General features: G+C 36.8%; 1 protein-coding gene across 2 annotated transcripts in view; it reads right to left on the bottom strand.

Annotated features, from left to right (window-relative positions):
- Positions 1–16,139, bottom strand: part of LOC111046349 — a 124,204-nt gene extending 108,065 nt beyond the window's left edge. For both annotated transcript variants that reach the window (XM_039440728.1, XM_039440727.1), the window contains exon 1: positions 16,045–16,139. In XM_039440728.1, the coding sequence (XP_039296662.1) occupies positions 16,045–16,100 (56 nt within the window). In that variant the 5' untranslated portion in view covers positions 16,101–16,139. The remainder of the gene's footprint in view (positions 1–16,044) is intronic.
- Positions 16,140–25,519: the final 9,380 nt, after the last annotated feature.

The following is a 25,519-nucleotide window of genomic DNA, read 5'->3' as shown; positions in this document are numbered from 1 at the left end:
ATAATTATTTATTGCGAGGATAGTTATTATAAAAAATAGATTTATCCTTTGTACAAGGATAAATATTGACAATAGGTTTCGTTGCGGTGATCCTATTCGGAATAGATATCTAATAAATAGTGAACAACTAAAAGACTCATCCTATTTCGGACAATGCATACCTTACATTTTTCTCTCCCTATAATTTTTGATAATGTAGGCTACTTATTGTATGAATCAATAAAGAATAATATAAAGAGTAGGCCTATTCTGTGACTTTAAAATTTTTCTCCTCCATCTGGGATCTGCCATTTTGAATCGAACTCCATTTTTTCAAATTGGGAGGTGGTCATGATGATAATTTCATATTATGATACATGATTTCGATACTGAATTTTAAGAGAAATGTATGGTGAATATCGCACAAAGATTATATCGGACCGTTTCAACCTTCCCGGTTGAAAATATAACTTGTATTCAAAATGGTGGATTCAAGATGGTGGAGAAACCTTTTCAAACCACAGAAAATTTTTTTTCAATTTAAATAGGAATCTTAGAGCTTGTTCACATGACAGCGATTTACGCTCGGTTGTCGTTCGATTGGCAAATCGCTCGGTTTGCCAGCCTCGTACACATGACAGCGATTCATGAGCGGTTTGTCCCCGGTTATGATAAATAATTACTAGGTACAGCATCTATGTACTCAATCTTCATATCTTAATCTATGTCCTTAATCACTATATTACTCTTACTATTAAACATATATTACTGCTCTGATCGAAACCACTCGATTGACTGAAGACATGTGTACGCTCTCATGTCTGCTCTAGTACATCGAACCGCCCGGCAACCGAGCGACAACCGAGCGGTTGTAGTCTGAGACTACAACCGCCGCGATTCGCTGGCGACTACTAAAACCGAGCGATGCATGTGTACGGCACCATGTGTTTCCCTATACCTGGCAATCGTTCGGTTTGTCAACCGCGCGACAACCGAACGTAAATCGCTGTCATGTGAACAGGCACTTAACGTAACCTACTGTCATTGTGATATTATCATTGTGAATTGGATGTTGGGGTATTTTCACAATTTTATCCATTCATTTTCACAATTTTCACCAACCCAAAAGTATCTAAATACGGCTACTTAAATGTTCAATTATGGGGAGTTACTAGTTCAATTTTGTTTTATTTTTATACAAGAATGTCGGGATCATATGAAAATGAAACAAAAGAATACTATAGTGAGTGGCTTCACTAAGTTCCACCTCGCGCCTGAATATATCATTAAATTTAAGTCGTCAGTGGGCCTCACGACTGTCCACTCAATATGGTTTATATGTTGCGCATTTACGGCGAAACGCGGTAATAGATTTTCATGAAATTTGACAGGTAACTTCCTTTCCAAATTGCGCGTCGACGTATGACGTATATTGTGTGCCTTTTCCTTTTAAAAGATGATAAAGAAGATAATTTTGAATAAAATTTAGAATTTAGAAATAGGCCGACACATCTAGAAAATACCTGAGTCTATACCTAATTCATGCAGATGAACGGGCTAGAGTCAAGAAAACTTCAATTAATCTTGCCATGCCTGATTTAATAGGTTTATACTATAGAATAACACTACAATTTGAAATAATAGAAAAATACAAACAGCTTCAATAAACATTGGCAACTAAATCGAACAACAGAAACAACAATTCATGTTACTTTGGTGACATTCTTCATCTGATTCGGGGGCGCATAACTATCCCCGATTAGATAGCAATACGTCACAAAACCAAACAATATCAGTCATCAAATAACAAGTTAATTTCAACATAAAATTACTCAAGAAAGAAAAGCCTGTTGAACCCAAGTTTCGTCGATAGTAACCCATATAACCCATTTCATAATAATTTTGAATCCCCACTTTTTATTGACATTCTCGAATGAACCTTTGTTTCACTACACTGCACTTTCGTTGGTCTGTACGTTGCTTTATCGTCGGGGTTACAGTACCTTGTTTTTGGCGGTGAGCTTTTACCGGTTGAATTTGGCTTGACGGCGACGTCCTCTTACGTCCCTAGACCTGTCGTCTGAACGGGTGTCTTGAAGCGGTGTTACATAAAGTTGCGGAACCAAAGGGGTGGTAGTACAAGAAGTTGGTTTGGGGACACACATGAACCGCTGTAAATAAATGTATTACAGCATTAATTTCTAACTCTTCCTACAATTCATCAAAAGCAAAACAGGAGTTTATTCTGTTATTTAATTTAGATTTTATCTTGACGTTTTGATTTCATTCTCAAAATTTAACAAATTGAATTAAAACGGATTTACTTGCCAGAGTGTCATTAATATACTGTCACAAAGTGAATTTTTGTGACGGATAGAGAGCCGTCGTCTAGTGTAAAATTAGCGAATTTATTCTATTTTAGAATAGGAATAGGATCGACTGCCGGATATATTTTGTTAGATTTGCAGTTGTGTACATGCACATCATCACCATCGCCGTCAACCCCTTTAAATCAGCAGCAGCCGCATCACCAAAACGATAAGCGGCTACCGAGTCGGGTTGGTATCGTTCTTCATGAAATTTCTGGAATAGAAATATTGTTTACCGGCCTGAATTAGTGTAGCAATTAGTATCATTGTCATCATTTGCTGCACCCTTAGCATCAGGAGCAGCTGAGTCAAACCCCGTCACATGACCAGTGGCGTGATCGTCTTTTCAGACTCTCATTGGTGAACGGGTTCGTGTACGGCTGCGTTCCGAGCGGCGCTCCTAATAGTGGTGTACTAGAGGGTTAATATTCTATTCTGTATTTTAGTGAATGGAATATTGTATGTCGAATTGCCGACTGTATTTGAAGATAGAACTTCCTGGGGGATTTTCTTTCTTGTTGGTTATTTTTCCTAAATTCGTATCACTGGGGGTGAACGAGTTATCCTTGGTTTTGAAACCTGTAAGGGATCTCAAGTTTGTGTTACAAATAGTTGAGTGGGGAAATTTAGCTAGGCTCTTTAGCGGATTATTTTTGAGTACTTAATTTATAAGTCTCGACTCTGTCGCTTCACGACGTTTTTAATTATAATACGGGAAGTGGGAATCGGTTCGCTATTCTCCGTATCAGTATCCACGTCATTTCAGGTAATTGTATGTCAGGACTGGTAGTCTGTATATTTTTCCTTCTCTGTAGTAAGGTGGCCTTTAGTTTAAAGAGTAATTTTTCTCCATTGAGTTTTTATTCTTGTAGGGAAATCCCTGTCCTTTTTAAGAATAGTTTTTCTCAATTAATTTTTATTCTTGTGGGAAAATCCCTGTTCCTTTTGAGAAAAGTTTTCTCGATTAATTTTTATCCTTGTAGAGAGATTATTATCATTTATGGTAAATTTTCCTTGCTCAGTTTTCATACTATAGAGTGGCTCTGTATTTTAAATTCGCTTAGCAGTTTCTGACTTGCTGTATTCCAAGTAGGAAAAGTCCAATCCTTTTCCTAGAGAACTCAGGTGCAGCTTGAGTTCGTCCTTGTCGAAGTTTCTAGACTGCGACGTCCCTTTCTCTCTCTTCACTTTCCCTATTCTAAAATCCTTCTAGCTCTCAGGTACAGCTTGAGGACTTCCTCGCCGAAGTTTTTAGACTGCGGCATCCTTTCTCTTTCTTTCTCTTAATTCTTCCTGTATTAAAATCCTCCCTGATCTCAGTTCCAGATTCGAGATCGTCCCAGTCGCGGGTTTTCAGACCCGCGAATCCTTTCTAAAATTCTTAGAAACCTGTCTTCTTTAATAGCAAATATTATTTGCTGGCTTTACCTGTGGAAAATTCACGAATTTTCCCGTGATCTCAGTTGCAAGTTAGAGATCGATCTTGTGGTAGTCCTTAGACTGGCAATTACTTGGAAAAGTCTATTGAAATCTTTTCCTGAATTAGGAGTCTCAGACTCGATATTTTCCTTGTGGAAAATCCTGGAAAAATCCTTTCCTACCCTGACAACGACAGACTGTTGTCTTCCCGATATTATTCTACAGACTGTGTCTGTGAAAAATCTTTTCTATCCTCTCATAATAGTCGACATACTGACTATTAATTTTAAAGCGTTTCGGACGATTGAGAGTGATTCCCCTACCCTTAAGGGCAGTCACAGATTGGCCCTTAATAACCGGCGCGCAGTCATCAGATTAGCGCGGAAATCCTGTTTAGCAGTTTCAGAATTGCTGAAAATCCTTTCGCAGCTGCAGGCTCGCGATTCAGAAATCCTACACCTAAAACCTTATCCTCTAAATTTTAATTACCACATAATTGAAATTGATATACTGTATTTAGCTAGCAGGTCCAGCCTGCTGAGAGCTAGAGCGCAATTCTCAGATTGCGGATTATTGAGCAGACGTTTATTTGCTGTAGAGAATAATAATCCTATTATTGATTCTCTGTTCCCTATACCCTATACCGTATACCTCATACCCTGCACCCTATTCTCTATAGCTTACACCCTATACCGTGCCCTATTTAATTATACCTTGAATACTACTAACAACTCCACAGTTCCGCCATACCGTTACTCCATAGCCCTCACCTTAAACCCCATAGAAAAACCACATCCCGGGCTTGCAGGTACAGCTTGCTCGCCGTCAATTCGCAGTTGGTTCAGATTGTGTACTACCTTTATGAATAGAATTATTGGTAGGGATCTGATAGTCAGATCCGTCTCCTTGTGTAGGGTTATCTTAATATCCCTTGAAACCCACCCTGTATTCCAAAGGCCGAGGGCCGAATCGGCCAATAACGCCACGGGCAAACACTCTTCCCCTGAAAGTAAAAATCTCGCGAAAGAAGCAGAGGGTAAAGAATCAGGATAGAGGGAGAAGTGTAGGTCCGGTAACTCCACCTGTCAGTACGGCTACTGACCCCGACCCATATCCGACTGTAGCTAGTCCGCGTTGTAGCAATACTTCGCAATTATTAGGAAACCTAGAGGGTGGAATAGGTCATGCTAATAAAACTGACGTCTCCCATCGTGGGGCTAAGACGTCTGGCGCCCAAGAAAATCGCGAAGAGGGGTTTAGGTGAATCCCAATCCGCGATGAGTGTACACGGAGAAGAGACTACTCATCAGGATGATGAAGTCGTACAGGCGGTCCGCTGGGAGGACCTCGCGGAACGCGAAGCCGACCCCAGAGTGTCGTGGGTGTATCGGCTGAATAAGGAGGAAGCGGTCGGCTACCTAGAGAGTCTCGGCCTGTCGGCAGCGGGGACTGTGAAGGAGCTGAGGAGGAGGATGGTCGAGCACCTTCGATCCCCGGACCGCTGCTGCCTCTCAACCAGGTACAGAGCTGGCACTGTCCCGCTCTTCAGGCACGTATAGTCAGGGAGAAGTCTGCGACAAGGTAAGAAGTTGGAATTTACATTTTGATGGTGTATCGGATGCTCCCAGTTTCATCGAGAGGCTCGCGGAACTCCAGGGCGCATATGGGATCTCTGGGGAGCAATCTGTTATAGCCCTGCCAGAGCTGATGGAGGGAGGGGCCCTACTTTGGATGCGGAATCGTCGCTCCCAGTGGAGGACGTGGGCTGATTTTGTAGAGGCATTTAAACTCCGTTATTATCCTCATTCTTATAGTAACGACCTTGAGAGTCAGATCATTGCAAGGAAGCAGAGGGAGGGCGAACCAGCTGATGAGTATGCCGAAGCCTTGCTTACCTTAATGAGACGGTTAGGTAGTTATGAGGGGGATAGGATGCTTCAAAGATTGTATTTAAATTTATTACCACGGTATAAATTATATTTCGTAGTGTAGGGGTTAAAAATGTAGATGAGTTGTTAGATGTAACCAGAGAGTATGAGGCGATTCGTGCTGAAGAGAGAAACGGGAGGTTATCTCTGAAAAGCACGAAAAGTGAAGAACAAAAACGGAGTGATTTTCAGTCTAAAGCCGCACCGAAAACGCGAGAAAATAGGGTAGGAGAAATACAAGAGCCTTAGTGTTGGAATTGTGATAAAGTAGGGCATTGGAAGTCGAATTGTCCCGAAATTTCTAGTTGTCAAAAGTGTAAAGAAATTTTTGATTATTGTAAATGTGTCTCACAAACCAATAAGATATCAGGAATCGCTGTAGTGAAGTCATCACGTGTATTAAGTACGAGGTCAAAGTTGGGGGATGAGCGCATTTTTATTGATGTAGAAATTGCAGGGCAAAAATTTATTGCACTATTAGATATGGGAGTAGAGGTATCCTGTATTAGTGGAAAAGCTCTTAAAGTGTTAGAGAACGTAGGGTGTGTAAGAAAAGAAAATTGTAGTCACCATAAAATATTAACTAATGGGAAGTATAATAATTTTTCCACGAAAATTATAACTAATTTAAAAGTAGAAAATATTTTAGTTTCATTTCAACCGGTAGTTGTAGAGGGGCTTTCCCACGATGTGTCATTGGGTATGTCATTTATGAAGCATCATAATATGAATATTCAAATGCGTAATAGAATTATAGAGTGGGAACCTAGTATAGTTGATAGCGGAGTAACAGGTAGCTCAAAAGGTGAAGAGATGTCTAAGTCTTGTATCTCAAAAGTTGCTACAGTAGCTAGCGAGAGACGGGAGAGTGAGAGTGATGGAGATGGGATTTATGTCCATGTGGGAGTAGGTGGAATGGATCTCAATGCTTCAATTGATACGACGACAGATAAAACATTTATCTCTTCTGAAGTAGCTAACCGTCTTGGAGTAGAGGGGGAGCCCATATTACCGGTTATCGTTTGTGGGAAAAATTATAATTGGAAGGTATCTATCACACCCGATATAAAATCGCGAATGGTTTTAGGATTGAAAAATCTCCGTGATATGAGAGCTGTAATAGAGTTACAGCCTCATGGTATTCGCTTGAGGAGTAGGGATGATGAGGGTAAATTATCAGTTGTCTCCGGGATGGAGAAGGTAGATAAATCCCCTGTAAGAAAACTTGAAAAGTTTTCACCTATCTCTGAACAAGCTCCTGTAAGCGGGAAAAAAGTAAAACTCCATAAAAGAGTTGAATCTATTAAACTTTATACCTGTCCTAAAAATATAGAGAAGCAGGGGAATGCTTTAAATATTAAGAATAGGCAGGATAAGGTTGTGGTACGGGATGTACTGTCACGATTTCCTCATATAGAGGAGGGCGAGTTGAATAGAGTTAACTCAGGTTGTAGTGTAGCTCATTCAATTGAAAATCGCCGTAGCAGTAGCGAATTTAGTGGGAAAGGAGAATTGAAAACCCGATCCGAGATAAGGAGATCAGGGGTGAATGATTTTGAAAACAATTCATTGTATTCCAGCTGTCAACAGTACAGGAGCCGTTGGAGAAGAGCGAAAGAAATAGGTAGATGTCTAATGTGTCACGTATGAGGGGTGAATGGTTCTCTTTTCATCTTTCATCTTTTTCTCCTTTTTCTTTTCATTCTTCAAGGTGCTAGGTTTTACTTTTCCTTTTCCTTTCAGATTATTATACAGCTGCTTTCAGCCAGGGGCTGTCGTTATCGGTGTTATCGGGAGATAACAAGCGATGAGGTCTATTGCTAATTGCAGTTATAATAGTTGGAGCAACAGGTTGTTTCTTTTCCAGCGTTAGGTCATGCTTATCTTGTGGCTTGGGAAGCCTGACCTACTGCACTAATTATTCATTTTCTTTTCAGCTTGACACTCTTCTTTCATCTCTCTCTTTATTCGTCCCGTTATCTTCTCTCTTTCACTTCCTTCTTGTTTTCTTGAGTGCTGTACTTCAGGTGTGTGATCATGGGTTCAACACGGAGTCAACCGGTACCTCGGATGCTGTATTTTCTTCTCATCGCCAACCCCCCCCCCATCCTTAGTAGGAGTGGGGTGTCACAAAGTGAATTTTTGTGACGGATAGAGAGCCGTCGTCTAGTGTGAAATTAGCGAATTTATTCTATTTTAGAATAGGAATAGGATCGACTGTCGGATATATTTTGTTAGATTTGCAGTTGTGTACATGCACATCATCACCATCGCCATCAACCCCTTTAAATCAGCAGCAGCCGCATCACCAAAACGATAAGCGGCTACCGAGTCGGGTTTGGTATCGTTCTTCATGAAATTTCTGGAATAGAAATATTGTTTACCGGCCTGAATTAGTGTAGCAATTAGTATCAGTGTCATCATTCGCTGCACCCTTAGCATCAGGAGCAGCTGAGTCAAAACCCCGTCTCATGACCAGTGGCGTGATCATCTTTTCAGACTCTCATTGGTCAGGAAGCTCTTTTCCCCCGGCCTCCTAATTTTCAGCGACCCGGTGCAGCTTCAAGAAGACCTGGGGGAGAGAAGCAGTTGTTCGGTGAACGGGTTCGTGTACGGCTGCGTTCCGAGCGGCGCTCCTAATAGTGGTGTATTAGTGGGTTAATATTCTATTCTGTATTTTAGTGAATGGAATATTGTATGTCGAATTGCCGACTGTATTTGAAGATAGAACTTCCTGGGGGATTTTCTTTCTTGTTGGTTATTTTTCCTAAATTCGTATCACTGGGGGTGAACGAGTTATCCTTGGTTTTGAAACCTGTAAGGGATCTCAAGTTTGTGTTACAAATAGTTGAGTGGGGAAATTTAGCTAGGCTCTTTAGCGGATTATTTTTGAGTACTTAATTTATAAGTCTCGACTCTGTCACTTCACGACGTTTTTAATTATAATACGGGAAGTGGGAATCGGTTCGCTATTCTCCGTATCAGTATCCACGTCATTTCAGGTAATTGTATGTCAGGACTGGTAGTCCGTATATTTTTCCTTCTCTGTAGTAAGGTGGCCTTTAGTTTAAAGAGTAATTTTTCTCCATTGAGTTTTTATTCTTGTAGGGAAATCCCTGTCCTTTTTAAGAATAGTTTTTCTCAATTAATTTTTATTCTTGTGGGAAAATCCCTGTTCCTTTTGAGAAAAGTTTTCTCGATTAATTTTTATCCTTGTAGAGAGATTATTATCATTTATGGTAAATTTTCCTTGCTCAGTTTTCATACTATAGAGTGGCTCTGTATTTTAAATTCGCTTAGCAGTTTCTGACTTGCTGTATTCCAAGTAGGAAAAGTCCAATCCTTTTCCTAGAGAACTCAGGTGCAGCTTGAGTTCGTCCTTGTCGAAGTTTCTAGACTGCGACGTCCCTTTCTCTCTCTTCACTTTCCCTATTCTAAAATCCTTCTAGCTCTCAGGTACAGCTTGAGGACTTCCTCGCCGAAGTTTTTAGACTGCGGCATCCTTTCTCTTTCTTTCTCTTAATTCTTCCTGTATTAAAATCCTCCCTGATCTCAGTTCCAGATTCGAGATCGTCCAGTCGCGGGTTTTCAGACCGCGAATCCTTTCTAAAATTCTTAGAAACCTGTCTTCTTTAATAGCAAATATTATTTGCTGGCTTTACCTGTGGAAAATTCACGAATTTTCCCGTGATCTCAGTTGCAAGTTAGAGATCGATCTTGTGGTAGTCCTTAGACTGGCAATTACTTGGAAAAGTCTATTGAAATCTTTTCCTGAATTAGGAGTCTCAGACTCGATATTTTCCTTGTGGAAAATCCTGGAAAAATCCTTTCCTACCCTGACAACGACAGACTGTTGTTTTCCGATATTATTCTACAGACTGTGTCTGTGAAAAATCTTTTCTATCCTCTCATAATAGTCGACATACTGACTATTAATTTTAAAGCGTTTCGGACGATTGAGAGTGATTCCCCTACCCTTAAGGGCAGTCACAGATTGGCCCTTAATAACCGGCGCGCAGTCATCAGATTAGCGCGGAAATCCTGTTTAGCAGTTTCAGAATTGCTGAAAATCCTTTCGCATCTGCAGGCTCGCGATTCAGAAATCCTACACCTAAAACCTTATCCTCTAAATTTTAATTACCACATAATTGAAATTGATATACTGTATTTAGCTAGCAGGTCCAGCCTGCTGAGAGCTAGAGCGCAATTCTCAGATTGCGGATTATTGAGCAGATGTTTATTTGCTGTAGAGAATAATAATCCTATTATTGATCCTCTGTTCCCTATACCCTATACCGTATACCTCATACCCTGCACCCTATTCTCTATAGCTTACACCCTATACCGTGCCCTATTTAATTATACCTTGAATACTACTAACAACTCCATAGTTCCGCCATACCGTTACTCCATAGCCCTCACCTTAAACCCCATAGAAAAACCACATCCTGGGCTTGCAGGTACAGCTTGCTCGCCGTCAATTCGCAGTTGGTTCAGATTGCGTACTACCTTTATAAATAGAATTATTGGTAGGGATCTGATAGTCAGATCCGTCTCCTTGTGTAGGGTTATCTTAATATCCCTTAACCCTTTCTATCCCACTGTTGTTCCTGAACAACATGACTTTCTATGATGTTTATTGGATCAGTGATTGAATGAATCTGCTATCTACTGGCCTTGTTTGAAAGCTACATTAGTCTAGTTTAGTATTATACCACTAGAGAGCACTCAAATGCAGTCTAATTTCTGAAAAAGCAGCTGTCATATCCAATTGTACCAACACTTCAATGTGACAATTTTCTTCGGTTTTTATAATTTTTTATAAAATTCTAAAGAACTGAAAATAAGAATAAAAAATATCCATATAATTGCTTATTTTTTCATGATGAAATATCAGTCATAGGAATAGAAACTTGAACAAAAATATCATTTATATTCAAAATTTCATGTCTGTTGTTTTAGAACAACATTGGGCCGTTAGAGGAGTCACATGTGAGGAGACTTTGAGGTTATGTTATTGTGTTTCTCTCAGTTTTCAAACGCGTTCGTGGAGTTATTGTTTATTGAATTATTGTGGATGATTGTTTTTCGTTATAATGTACAAAATCTTGGATAATGAAGATTTAGACAAACTCATGAATCTTCCTGAAGATGAGTGAATAGTTTTTTAGAAATCAAGATACCGGACAGTAATATTATTGCTGATCCTCTACAAGAGAATGTACAGGTAAGATTCTCTCCAATTTATTTTCAAAAGTCTGTTTTACCTGTGCAATCTAAATCATTACCTGAGTCAGCAGTCCTGTATTACAGGACTCATTGGTATGAAAGCAAATAGCCTAAAGCTACGTTTACACTATATGTAGTTGTACACTATAGTACATTATACATTACATTATAGTAGTGTACACTTTATGTAGCTGGGGAGCTATATGAAATTTGAGCTACATATAGCTCTGTTATAAGGAGATCTATGCAAATTTCATGTAGCAGAGCTACATATAGTTTGGAATAAACCACTATTCACTGCTTAGTTATCCCAACCAGATGCCAAAGAAGAATGTAGTTCTTGCAGCAGCCACTGCTTTCGGCGATGCTACTGTGATGCTTTCAGCACAGAGAAGAGAGAGAAGATATTGGATAATTTTGTAAATTTTGGATAGCTCATTTTCTGCTATATAGCATATCTCCAAAGTCACTCTTTGAACTTGTAGCAGAGCTTTATAGCTGAGCTACATGTAGCTCTGCTACATAGTGTAACCTAGCTTCATAATTCCCTTTTTCTCCAGACACTGGAAGAAATATTGGGCACGAACATGGGTATTTTGCAAAACAAGGACGTTGCAAGCTGTGTAAGACTGGGTACACCAAGTTGTATTGCACAAAATGTGGAGTACGTCTTTGCTCAGTCCCAAACAGAATGTGCTTCAATGATTACCATAGATAAAATAAAAAAATCCAATAGGCTACAAGGAACAACTTGTTCTACAAAAATAGTAAATATGATAAAGTAGTAGATGTAAGTAGATGTAGTAAAGTAGTAAATTTATAATATGATAAACCTCAATTTCCAGTTTTTAGTTTGTTTCATATTATGTAAGTATGTATCAGTTAGATATGAACATAATAAATAAGTTAGTAACCAAAATATAGTTTTAAAAAAGTAGGAAATTTATGATATTTAGAACCTTATTTTCAGTTTCAATTTCACGTTTTTATATTATGTAAATATGTATCAGTTATGAATATAATAAATAAATTAGTCACCAAAATCTGGTTCTGTGTATCACATTTTTGAGAATCCATTTTACTACTCTTGAGAATTTTATTATATGACTTTCATTGTTATAATGTTGAAATCAAGAAAAAATTATTGATTAGGAATGATTCCATAATGAAATCATTCACCTTTCCTTGAATAAAGCATGATGAAAGTACCATTGATTTTTCTAATGCAAAACCAAAATCTTTACTATACGTATTTGAAATGACTCAAATGTCCCAATGTTGTTTTAAAACAACAAACCCCTAGGGGCCCCTGGAGGGTGAGAAAAATTTGGGGAAAATTATTTTCTCATTTTTAAGAGTGTTTTGAAACATAAAAACACCAGAATAATTTTTTCATCTTGTTTTTTCATAAATTGGGATAGAAAGGGTTAAAACCCACCCTGTATTCCAAAGGCCGAGGGCCGAATCGGCCAATAACGCCACGGGCAAACACTCTTCCCCTGAAAGTAAAAATCTCGCGAAAGAAGCAGAGGGTAAAGAATCAGGATAGAGGGAGAAGTGTAGGTCCGGTAACTCCACCTGTCAGTACGGCTACTGACCCCGACCCATATCCAACTGTAGCTAGTCCGCGTTGTAGCAATACTTCGCAATTATTAGGAAACCTAGAGGGTGGAATAGGTCATGCTAATAATACAATGCAACATTTATGAAAACACTCGTAATAAATTAATATAATGCTTTTAGAAAAGGAATAAATCAGATTGAAATGATGCTTACTTCTATGATATTTTTCGTTTGGTTTGCAAAATCAAATATAATTTTCATATAGTAGCTCGACTAGTATTATTGGAAACTTGTGCGCTAGCCAACATTTTTTTAATATTAATTTCATGGAAAAGAAAAACTTTCTTCTTTGTCTATCAAGATTTCTATCTTGAAAATTTACTAAATTATTCGAAAGCCTTAATGACATAAGAAAACAGAGTCTGAAAAATATAAAATTATAAAATGTCATAAACTCAATATGAACATAATCTTAAAAATTTCATTCCAATTTAAAGGCTATCTTTCTGACTTTCAGCAATACTCTACGACAATATATCTCCAGAAACAATAACTCAAATGTAACGTAACTGAAAACTTTCTATACTTCTTTAGAAAAAATTTATAAGTATCTTCCATCACTAATAAAATCAAAAGGATTATTCTCAATCAATATTATTAACTTGAAAAATAACAGGCTTTGTTGATAAAATCTTTTGATTGAAGTTTCGATTAATTAATTTCCCTGAATTATATTTTAACCTTAGTTTACGTACCTTAGCGGTTATTTGAAGAAACAATTATTTGTACATGAAGAAGAAACACAATTGAACCTTTCAGGACATGGCACTACCAGAAAATTTAAACTTTAATAAAAATGAAACTAGCTCCTACATTAACTAATAAAATAAACTTGTAAACCTGCCCAAAAAGGGCGAAACATAATGACTACATCTTTACTCTCATAGTGCTCCTAGCAAAGTGTCCTCCGAAACGTAATCTGGTCTCGCGGTTGGGGAATCCCCCCACTACTGTATCCCCCACCACTAACAGGTCTCCTATTGGGCGAAAGGAATCAATTTGACCAATCGTCGCATGGCTTCTAGAGCCTTTGGACCAAATAGTAACTGCAAAATCGGTAGTTTGTTATAATTTCAATGCTTGCTGTTTTCCAACTTATCGCACTTTATGTCGCGACAAGAAGGCTAAGTTTTAGAGATAATTCCATAATCTACATTCCTCGACGACTCGGAGCCACAATTTTTAAATATCTATCATGGGAAATTCGAAGTCATGGCCGTTCATAATAGAGAGAGAAAATAATTTATTTCGCTAACTCACTTACAATAATGGCTCTAGTCTATTGCGTATTAAATTTACTATTATAACTTGGGAAAAGGCCTGAATTAAAAGGAGTGCTCGGCACAATATACAAGGTTTTTCGAAATTTTGCATTTCAAGGATAATATAAAAGGAAAAAAGAGCCTTGTTCATACGCCAATATCAGATTAAAAATTCATCATAGTTGAATATGTTGACAGTTGTTATTCATCATAAATCAGCTGTCGAGTTGATTATAAATTGCATGCCATGACGCATGCAATTGAATATCTCAATGTAACTTGATAAAAAATCAACAACTGTGTAGACTATAAATTGCATGCCTTATTGAATGCAGTTTTTATGCACTATTAAATAGGATGCAAAGAACTTATAACAGCTTGTCTGGGCGCCTACATGTCTTCTGGTTTTCTCGTGCTAAATTCCGGAAAATGTTATATGATAACTAGTAGTTCTGTGAACAGTATTCTCATCCACACCTACCTGATTGAAACTATAGACCTTATGGAAATACAGCAATAGACTGGCTTCTCCACACATCTGTGTAATCACTTGTCAGCTGATTTATGATAAATAATTCTATAGTCTGATTTTCACCCTGATATTGGCGTATGAAGGAGGCTCCTTTTTCTTCTTATATTATCCTTGAAATGCAAAATTTCCAAAAACCTTGTATATACGTCGACACGCAATTGAAGAAGGAACATACCTGTCAAATTTCATGAAAATCTATTACCGCGTATCGCCGTAAATGCGCAACATTCAAACATTTAAACATTAAGAGAAATGCCAAATCTTCGACTTGAATCTTAGACCTCACTTCGCTCGGTCAATTGATTCTTGTGAAAATAAAAAATTCTTGCATGATCTGATCAAATAAAAAGTTAGTGTATCAGTGTGGATGTGCTTATGGTTTGGGACGACGTTATAACTGCGCGAGGTCTACTGTTCACAGAACTACTAGTAAGCTGTTTTCAATGATTTTCACCAATTCTGTATGTTATCATTGTTGAATATAGAAATTCACCACCTTTTTTCCTTGTTCCATTTTCATATGAAGGACATTTTTATAAAATACAACATTTTCATGTGAAAGTAAAACAAATGGGTACGATACTAGTAATTTTCTATAACTGAACATTTGAGTTGACCTATTGAATAGCCTCCATGGCTAGGTCGCACAAAAGCCTAAAAATTTCCAATAGTCATTAATTCCACGAGAACCAATCGGGGAAGCCGTCTTTCCAAAAAGGCCTTCTTCGATTGATTCTCTTGAAATTAAGAAAATTTATTAAATTTATTGAGAACTCGTTTATTCACTTGAATAAGACAAAATACAACATTAACTTGATGTCATCAGGCCAGATCAAGTACTCACTATTATTCTAAATTCCATGGTGACGTTCCAATCGAACATATGATTTTTCAATACATAATACAATCACGGTTAAAATTCAACCGACTTCTGTGCAACCGGCACCAAATCCTATTGGATTCACTATATGAATACTCTATTAGATGGGTTAATATGGGTTGTGGTTCCTTCATGATTTATTAATGGATTGGGACGTTCAAAGCAGTGTGGAATTTGGATTTTATCCAATAGACTTGGATGATATGACAATGAAATTGAATTTTCAGTGTAAGTTTTCTCAAACTTTAATCTTCCGAATTTATTTCAGATTGTAATTCAATGAGTGAATAGAAATTCCTGAGATATTGCAATTATTCAAATGCTAATGAATTTATTATTATTACTTAACGAGAATCCAAATGAAATGCTGCAATTCACCCCGACGATTTCTGTTCTGCTACTGCAAATATTGTCAACAGGGTAAACAGCTAGCTGATGGAAATTCGATGGGCGCTACCATTCAAAAATATTTGTCAGCCCGGGAATCGAACCAATACCTCCTAATTGCCGGCCAGGAATGCTCACCCTTACACCAAACTGACAATCTCTGGATAGCAGCACTCATTTTATACGAAGCCGTAGCGGCCAACCAGTCTACAGATTACTGAGATATTACAATTATTCAAATGCTAATGAATCAATTATATAGCGCTCATCGAATCTCCATCTAGCTGTTTACCCTGTTGTCAATATTCGCAGTAGCAGAAGTCTTCGGGGTGAATAGTTGTAGCATTTAATTTGGATTTTCGTTTAATAATAATGATGACTAAATAGAATTTCTGATTCAATAAGATTTATTCCACATATATTCGACAGTACTCACCTACTCCAAATCAGCAGAATCCACCCAAGAAAATGTAGTACTGTAGTCGACCTCATTGCACTTCAACTCACAGATACTCACTGACTTTATTCTTTGACATTGGCATTGTTTGAAACTGTATCTTCCACGTCAGGCATTCAAAGTTAATCGAAATAACTTATGCGGATTGGCTCTTGGAGACAAGAATAGCCTGACCTATTTGCTATTAGATCGACTGAATAGGTAACATTGAGCAAAAAACTTTATCTCTTTTGATAGCTTAGACTATTGAAATTACAAAATCAACTGAAGATACTTTCCAAAATAATTGTCAACTGAAATTAAGAATGTTCTCCATTCAAATTATCCTTGCATTTCCTTGTAAAAGTTCACAAGTGGTCCCATTTGAAAGAATTATTGTGAACAGCAACAAATATTTTGTCAACTAAAATTGAGAGTGTTCTCCATTCAAACTATTCTTGCATTTCCTTGTGAAAGTACACAAGTGAGTCCATTTGAAAGAATTGTGAACAGTAACAAATATTTTGTCAACGAGAATTGAGAGTGTTCTCCATTCAAAATATTCTTGCATTCCCTTGTGAAAGTTCACAAGTAAGTCCATTTGAAAGAATTGTAAACAGCAACAAATATTTTGTCAACGAAAATTGAGAGTGATCTTCATTCAAAATATTCTTGCATTCCCTTGTGAAAGTTCACAAGTAAGTCCATTTGAAAGAATTGTGAACAGCAACAAATATTTTGTCAACCAAAATTGAGAGATCAACCAAAATGGAGAACACCATTCAAAATATTCTTGCATTCCCTTGTGAAAGTTTACAAGTGGGCTCATTCGGAATTAGAATTGTGAAGAGCAACAAATATTTAAAGGATTTAATTTACGATAATCAGCCAATGAGAGAGCATCCTGACATCCCAAGTTGTCTTAAAAATCTTTCTTGGAAGAACAATCAATTTCGTCTCGCCCTAGGATAGATGCTTTAAATCATGCTTCAAAGGTAGCAGAAATAGTTGGGAGTATTAGCATGGAGAAACAATAGCGTAAGTAGATATCCCATGGTATAGGGAATTTTTGTCGCAACTTTTATTGTTATCTCAAGCCTATTACTTCTGATTATTGTGGAATTTTACTGTTTTGACCGAGTAAGAGTGTATGAACGGCACAATATGAGAGACTACCAGCGTCATAAAGCTTCACAGGGAAGAACTACGTGGACTTTCAGCTGGATAGTAAAAATTTAGGACTGGATCGTCCAAGAATGAGATCAGCAGGCTCATTTCACTTGCCTGCATTTTCCAATTGAGCATTTTTATCACATATTAGGACGATCCAGTCGGGGGTCCAGACTAAACGTCTGGCTAAACGGATATGGCGAGCGAAGCGAGCCTGACGGCTAATATATATATTCTATATAATTATATAGTAATATATTCCCAGGAATAGCTCTGATTGAAGTAGCAGTACCCAATCAATTTTGCCGCGATAAATCAGGACCTCCTAAATAAGTATTTAGGAGGTACTGGATAAATTGGTATTGAGGAGGTCCTGGATGAATGCATTTCAATCTTCAACTTGGTGCCAACCTAACAAAGTCAACTCAACTTGACAACCTGACAAAATTTTTAATTTACTTACCAGAACAACTGTTCCGAAGAGGTACTCTCTCCAGATTATAGTTCTATATTAACATATGGTATGGACATTTCAATTATAATTTTAAGATATTGGAATAAGAAGAATAAACATGCTAAAAGATGAACTTTGAACCCTTAAAAACCACCCTTAGAGTTAAAATATCGCTGAAAGATTTCTCAGTGCGCCTCTAAAGGGCCAACTGAATATACCTACCAAAATTGAACGTTTTTGGTCCAGTAGATTTTTAGTTCTGTGAGTGAGTGAGTGAGTGAGTCAGTCAGTCAGTCAGTCAGTGAGTGCCATTTCGCTTTTATATATATATAGAAGATTAATCATATGATTGTTTATTTGATTTATCTATCTGTATTTTACTGGTCTTGATTATATTATAAAGAGATGTATTAATTCTTAAAACATCAATATAATAAGAGAGAGTGGGGTTGTGATTGTTCATTTGTTTGCATCAAAACATGTCAACTTGTGGATTGCATACCGGAAAAACTTGAATGAATAAGTTCTTCAAATTTTGCACATAGATTCTAAAAATATCAATCTCGTGCACCTCAAAGCACAAATTTCAATTTTCTCTTTAGATTTATAGATTTTTCAGAATTAATGTTCAAATTCTATTCATGGTACATAAAAAAGATTTGATTTCTTAAAAAACTCACAAAATCATATGATAGAAATTGAACATCTGTTCTATTATTGCTTTCTACCTGAAACCACTCAACCTCAATAATATTCTTTTGATAATTGATGAATATTTTCATACTATTAATATAATAATAGCATTATTAAGATAATCATAAAATATTTTTCTCACAAAGTCTGTATTATAATATGGTGAAAAAGCCGCATCAAAGAAATCATCTCGAAAACATCTGTTCAGAAAAAACATAGTTTTGGAGCTTCGTTTTTTGATGGAATGTATAGGCCTACACGTGACATGGATTATTACTTTCCATGCCCTATTATCGTAAGGAAAGTATTGCTTTCCGAAAAAAATTAAGGTACCCCAATCTCCAAATTTCTATACCTTCCAAGGTCCCCTGAGTCCAGAAAAGTGGTTTTTGAGTATTGCTCTGTATGTGTGTGTGTGTGTGTGAGAGTGTGTGTGTGTGTGTGTGTGTGTGTGTGTGTGTGGTGTGTGTGTGTGTGTGTGTGTGGTGTGTGTGGTGTGTGTGTGTGTGTGTGTGTGGTGTGTGTGTGTGTGTGTGGTGTGTGTGTGTGTTGTGTGTGTGTGTGTGTGGTGTGTGTGTGTGTGTGTGTGTATGAGTGTATGTGCGTCTGTATACACGATATCTCATCTCCCAATCAACGGAATGACTTGAAATTCGGAACTCAAGGTCCTGACAATATAAGGATCCGAAACGGACAATTTCGATCAAATGCAATTCAAGATGGCGGTTGAAATGGAGAAAATGTTGTCAAAAACAGGGTTTTCCGCGATTTTCTCGAAAACGGCTTCAACGATACTGATTGAATTTATACCTAAAATAGTCATTGATAAGCTCTATCAACTGACAAGTCTCATATCTGTGAAAAATTCAGGAGCTTCACCCCATCAATGCAAAGTTTGATTTCAGATTCCCAATTATCAGGCTTCAGATACAATTTAAACAAAAAAATTCGAGTGGGAGAGATTAAGCATGAAAATCTCTGCAATTAATGTTCAGTAACATTTCCACCTAAAATTAATAATTAGCACGAAAATCGAGGAAATGTGATTATCCAATTACAAACTGTTGTCAACTGTTGATTCTATTGAATGATTAGATATGAAGAATGATTAGAACTATGAAGACAGACTTCGTATGTCTCCAGCGTTATTGTCCTGTCACCAGCTAGCTCAGATCTTTGTTATTGAGTAGACTTGAGATGCGCGTGAACACTCACGTCAGGTGATCAATATTCATAACGGCAAGGAGAGTTGTGTGAGTGCGCCACACCAGATTGCCAATTTTCCAGCTACAACAGTTTTTTGAAATAAGAAGCAAAATATACGTTTACAGTTTCATCAATGCTGTATTGGCAATATGAAAACTCATGCAGTTAATATGAGCTTGAATGAAGGTATTGCTATTTAGATGAAGAAATTATTATTCTCTTCCATTTTCATATAATAATTGGAATTCCAAAATTATTCGAGCCCTGATAGAATGATTGACTCACTGTTCAGGCAGTCGAAAATTTTAATATTGGAATTAGTTGTATTTTATTTATTTATTTGAAAATTTACATATTTGAGGGCACCAGGAACTGAATCCCATTATTGCCCTCATAACACACATTGAGCATACATTTTGAAAATACAATACATTAGAATGAAAATAGAATAACTTAACTAATATACTATTGAGTTTTAGAGAAAACAAAATACAAAAAAAATCAATAGAAAACCTTGCAAATATGAAACTTATAGTATAGCAGATAAAAGAAGAAGAACTAAGTATGTAACTAATACTGAGGAATTCAAGAAGAAAAGAAAAAAGAAACAAAGAAAAGAGAATTATGGAAACTTTGCATATATGAAACTTATAAATAAAAACACTAATATATTATGTAATACATAGGAAAGAAAAAAAAAGACAAAACTCAACAAACATAAATCTTATTCAAGGCCCGCCTGAACACACTGTCTGAATCAAAAAATCTAATGCATTATTAAGCCTATTGTATAATCGAAGAGACCTAAACAGGGGAGCATTGTAACCACTGACCGTTCTACATCTGATAATATCAAAGGTGGGATGATCTCTGGAATTGAACGCAGGAACATGGAACCTGATCAATGAGAGCAGCGAAGGAGAAGAGAATCGACCCCTTAACAGACCATGCACGAAAATCAATGAGTCTCTCTCCCGTCATAATCTCAATGATACAAAGTGAAAGGTACCTCTCAAACGGTCTGTAGGAAAACCCAAAGGACAGGATTGGCCGAAGCGCTTGTAATAGAGAAACCTCAAAAACTCATTCTGAACCACCTCAAGACCATGAGTACACAAATCAGTATAAGGGTTCCAAATCACAGAGCAATATTCCAACACACTCCGGACCAATGACACATAAACAGTACATATTGCATCAAGGTTATTGAAGTTAGCTGTATTCCTCATAACAAAACCTAGCATTTTATTGGCTCTGGCTATGCTATAGTCTATGTGCACTGAGAACCTGAGACAGCTATCAAAGAATACACCCAAATCCTTACATGTATCAACTCTTTCCAGATTCATACCATGTACTTCATAAGAAAAGTTCATCTTCAAATTTTTCTAGAGAATGAGATACACTTACTCTTCCTAACATTCAAGTCAAGTCCATTGATAGAAGACCATCTAGCCAATCTGTCAAGATCTTGCTGCAACAAATTACAATCATTGGAGTTAGTAATCTCCATGTAGAGCTTTACATCATCAGCAAAGATCAAACATTTCGCTTTCTTTAACTGGAGAGGCAGTTCATTGATCAATAGAAGGAATGAAAGAGGACCGAGTACACTCCCCTGTGGAACTCCTGAAGTGCTAAAAAAAGGAGTTGATCTGACCATAACATAATTGGTACGATGGAATAAGTAACTTCTGAAAAGATTCACAAGTTGCACACAAAAACCCAAATCATCAAGTCTCCTCAACAGTGCTCCCTGATCAACACGATCAAATGCTTTTGCATAGTCTGTGTAAATGACATCAACCTCACCTCCAGAATCCATTACCCTCGAAACATCCATAGTGAACTCCATCAAATTAGTGACCACAGACCTTCCAGGGAGAAACCCATTTGACAGTCCGATATCAGAGAACGGGAGTAACACAAAATCTCACCATACAAAACACGCTCAAAAACCTTTGCGAAGACTGACAGCAGGGAGATCGGACGATAGTTATCAATCAGATCCTTTCTGCCAGACTTGAAAATGGGTATTACCTTGGAAATCTTCCACCTTGTAGGAAATAAACCTTTCGCCAAAGATAAATCGAATATATATTTCAATGGGTCAACCAACACATCTCTGCAACCTTTCACTATGAATGCAGGAATCCTCACCAGGAGTAGTGAGTGGCTTCATTCTATTAATTGCCCTCCTTATGCTCTCAACAGGAACTGATGAAATAGCTAATGAACTGGAAGCCAAATCCCTTCTAATTCCATTTTCCTCACTAATCTGATTCACGTTATCACTAAAGGTGCAAGTAATTGGAGTATAAACCGACTTGAAGTACTCAGCAAAACCATCGGGCAATTCAGATCCCACAAAGGCCCTATCACCGAGCTCCATTCTCTGACAGATCCCCTTAGCCTCACGCTTACTATTCACAAACTTCCAGAACTCCTTCGACTCACACTTGATATTCCTCTGTACCCTAGTCATATACTCATCATGAGAACTGGAATATAAGATTCTCCAGCTCTCTTCTAATATCGTTGAACCGATTTCTATGATAGGCCGAAAAATTTTTCTTCCGTGCGAGTTTGTTTTTCCTCTTAATCATCTGTATGATATTCCGATTAAACCAAGGAGGATACTTCGAGTTAATTGCATTGACACATTTTTTTGGGATGGTGAGATCAAAACATGAATATATGATTGAATAAAAAAGATCTACCGCTGAATCAACATCTTTAATACTATAAAGAACCTGCCAATTATAATCTCTAAGAATATTGTAAAGAGAAAGATAGTCCGCTATCCTGAAATCATACTTCAACTCCCCATCAGATTGATGCTGATGACTCCCCCGACTCAACTGGACACCCGTCAGCAATTCCATATTCAGAGCTGGGTGATGTTCAACATCTTCATGGACCAAAGGCAAAGACTCATGTTTGAGCCCTTCAATCTGCATACTAGACATTACCAAATCAAGTGTACAGCCATTGGCATTTATAACATCATTATAAGATTGAAGATCATAAGATCATCTTACCAGCCGCTCATCAAATAGAATAATTCAGTTACAGTCAGGAATATAAGTGCATAATATCAGTTTCTCTAATCTTAGACATAATAAGCTTGAAAAATAATCGTGACAGTATTTTATTTACACATTACCAGCCAACTATCATATCAGCATGCATGGTAATTGGGTGATAACAACTAATTCTATGATTCCACATAAAACAATGTAGACTTATTTAAATTATCATTCATTTAGTGAGATAATAGTCTAATGAAGATACTATACTTGCTACTGTCTGACTATTGCAAAACAGGACGTGTCCTGAATGATCAACGTGTGTCAGTCGAGAAAGAACGAATTTGGAGGTAAAATGAAGTAAATCCGTTTAACAAAACGGTAAAATGGATATATTCTGATAAATAAACTGTTACAGCAAATACGGAATAAATTAATGAACAGATTATGTGAACAAATATTTTCAATAGATACAAAATAAATTGGGTTGATAGTAGATTTGAATCTCTAATTTATAAATATTATATAGAAAGTTCGGTATTCTTCAATTAAACAAAATGAAATGGATAATAGCCCTTGGAAAGGGTCATAAACTGAATTAGTTCAAAAAAAAAAAACAAGTTATATGAAATAGTGATTAGGAAAATAGAATAAATCAATAATTGAAATTATTCTCAGGGTGTGGTTTCGCCTAAGGAGAATAGACCTTTTAGCTAGTACAGCGTGGATAGTTAAATATATTTAATATTATAAAAATTAATTATGATAAGTTTTGTACCCTTAAAACTATAGTCATGACTTTTCTAACTGAACGAATTTATGCGCTGTACAATTTCGCAGATTTATGGGGATCCCCTTTTATATTCGACAACTTACGTAGACTTTTGTTCCATTTTTTGGTTTTTCGAAATATATTCGGCCGTAGAATATATCGTTCTGGCTGGGTCCTTCCACGTGGCGAAAAATGTTGAACAGACTTCACTGATATAATTTAGGGGTTTATTTAAATGAAATTTGAAATCTTGATATCACAATTATTATAGAACTTTGGAACACTTTTAAAAACAGAAAAACGAAGATTAAGTTACATGAAACAGAAATTAAAGCTTTTAAACAATTAGGTACGTGGACTAGGTCTGCATCCTACCGATGATCCTTGCAAAATGGCCTCGAGTCTTCCTCTTCCGATTTTCACTTCAATTTCTTCTCCAAATTTTATCTTGCCAAATTACATATTAATTCGGGATTGGTCCGATCCTGTGACGTAACCAATACGCCGAATAGGTGGTGTCACTGTGTCCAACTTTGAAGCTTTAAATATGGTGAAATTCCTGGTTTGAAGTTGTTCCAAATTATCAGATAGTTTTTTATAATTATAATAATACATAATAATATATCGTCTATGATGATATACTTTTAAATTGGTTTCAATGAACAGCTAATGATTATAACACATAGACATGCTAGTATAAGATACAGTAGACAAGGATATATATGTTTATAACAATAACGAATAACATAATATTAAATATTTCTTCCTATTTTTTTTTTTGTTTATATTGTTTTTTATACTAGTATATCGACCCTCAAACGTTATATATGGCTAAGCTAGTTTGTTCATATATTTTCAACAAGTTATTTTTCTTTGTAGTTAAATAAATAAATATTCGGGCTTATTTGGCCTAGAAACGAAAGTATAAAATAAAAAATTTAATAATATATTATTTCTTTGATCGATGTTAGTTGAACTGCCTTCTTAATTTGCTACTTGTTACTGAGCTAGCCTTGGTTTGTTTCGGGGTTATGTTTACATTTTGAAACTAACCTTCAAATATAACTTTACCATTCTAATCCATGGCATATAAAATATATGGTTTTTTCCATTGACTAATTTTTGGAAGGCATACATTACAGATTTATTTATTCTTGCCTGGTAAGTTAGATAGCGATCGTCTATCGACCTCAGATAAGATTATATGTTTCTACGGTGATAGGAGCTATTCCGTTCGTGTACTAGCCTATGAACAAATTTATTTTATATTTTGAGGACTGTACGATCATTGGTACATTACACCTTCTTTAAATTATCATTCATTTAGTGAGATATTATTTTAGAGAGAGATTATTTCACTTACTTGATTGGGCTTGGCAGAAATGAAAGAAGAAAGCATAATAAACAAATGGATCGGTTGCGGAATTCAGAAAGCTATAGGACTATCGGTTGAAAAGATAAAACTGCTTTTAAAACGGAATAAAAGTGTACATAGTAAATTCAGTAGAATGCGTTGTAGCGTGGACCTGTACAGATATACATTAACAAGATAATTTCAATACTGTACTGCCTTCATTGATAAGAGATTAACTTGCCAGATAGTTTCGACTACAAGATATTTAGTCATAGTAAATAGATAATTTCCACAACTAACTTACTAGTATCAGTAATGAGTGCAAATCATAGCAATAATCATTCAAAACCCAATCAACTAATACCAATCGGTTAAAAACATGTAAATATCCTATCAATTCTTGGAGAAGAATCAATCCAAAATTCGCACCGACCTCGCGCACCCCGCCCCACACCAGGCTACATATCCGTAACCCACTGCTTCTTATCAAAATACAGACACAATAAGCACAGCACCAGCCGACGAAAGGCGGAAAGCGCGCGCCCGCGGCGCACAAGTCCACACGCACCACAACAAACTATTCGCATGAAAATCAGTGGAGGATGTTGCACTATTATGTTATTAGAAGATCAATTGAATCAGATACTGAATCACTCATTACACATATATCTATAATCATAGAAAAATATAATAATCAATTCTGAATTTGAAACAAGAAGTATAAATGAAGAAAACCTGCGATTCAAATCAGCAAAGACAAATAGACTTCAATTAAAAAGCCTACCTACTTGGAAGAA

This window comes from Nilaparvata lugens, chromosome 14 (genome assembly GCF_014356525.2).
Source record: "Nilaparvata lugens isolate BPH chromosome 14, ASM1435652v1, whole genome shotgun sequence".
NCBI classification, from domain to species: Eukaryota; Metazoa; Arthropoda; class Insecta; order Hemiptera; family Delphacidae; genus Nilaparvata; species Nilaparvata lugens.
Note: the sequence above shows the minus strand (reverse complement) of the source record. Positions and strands in the feature narration are given on the sequence as shown.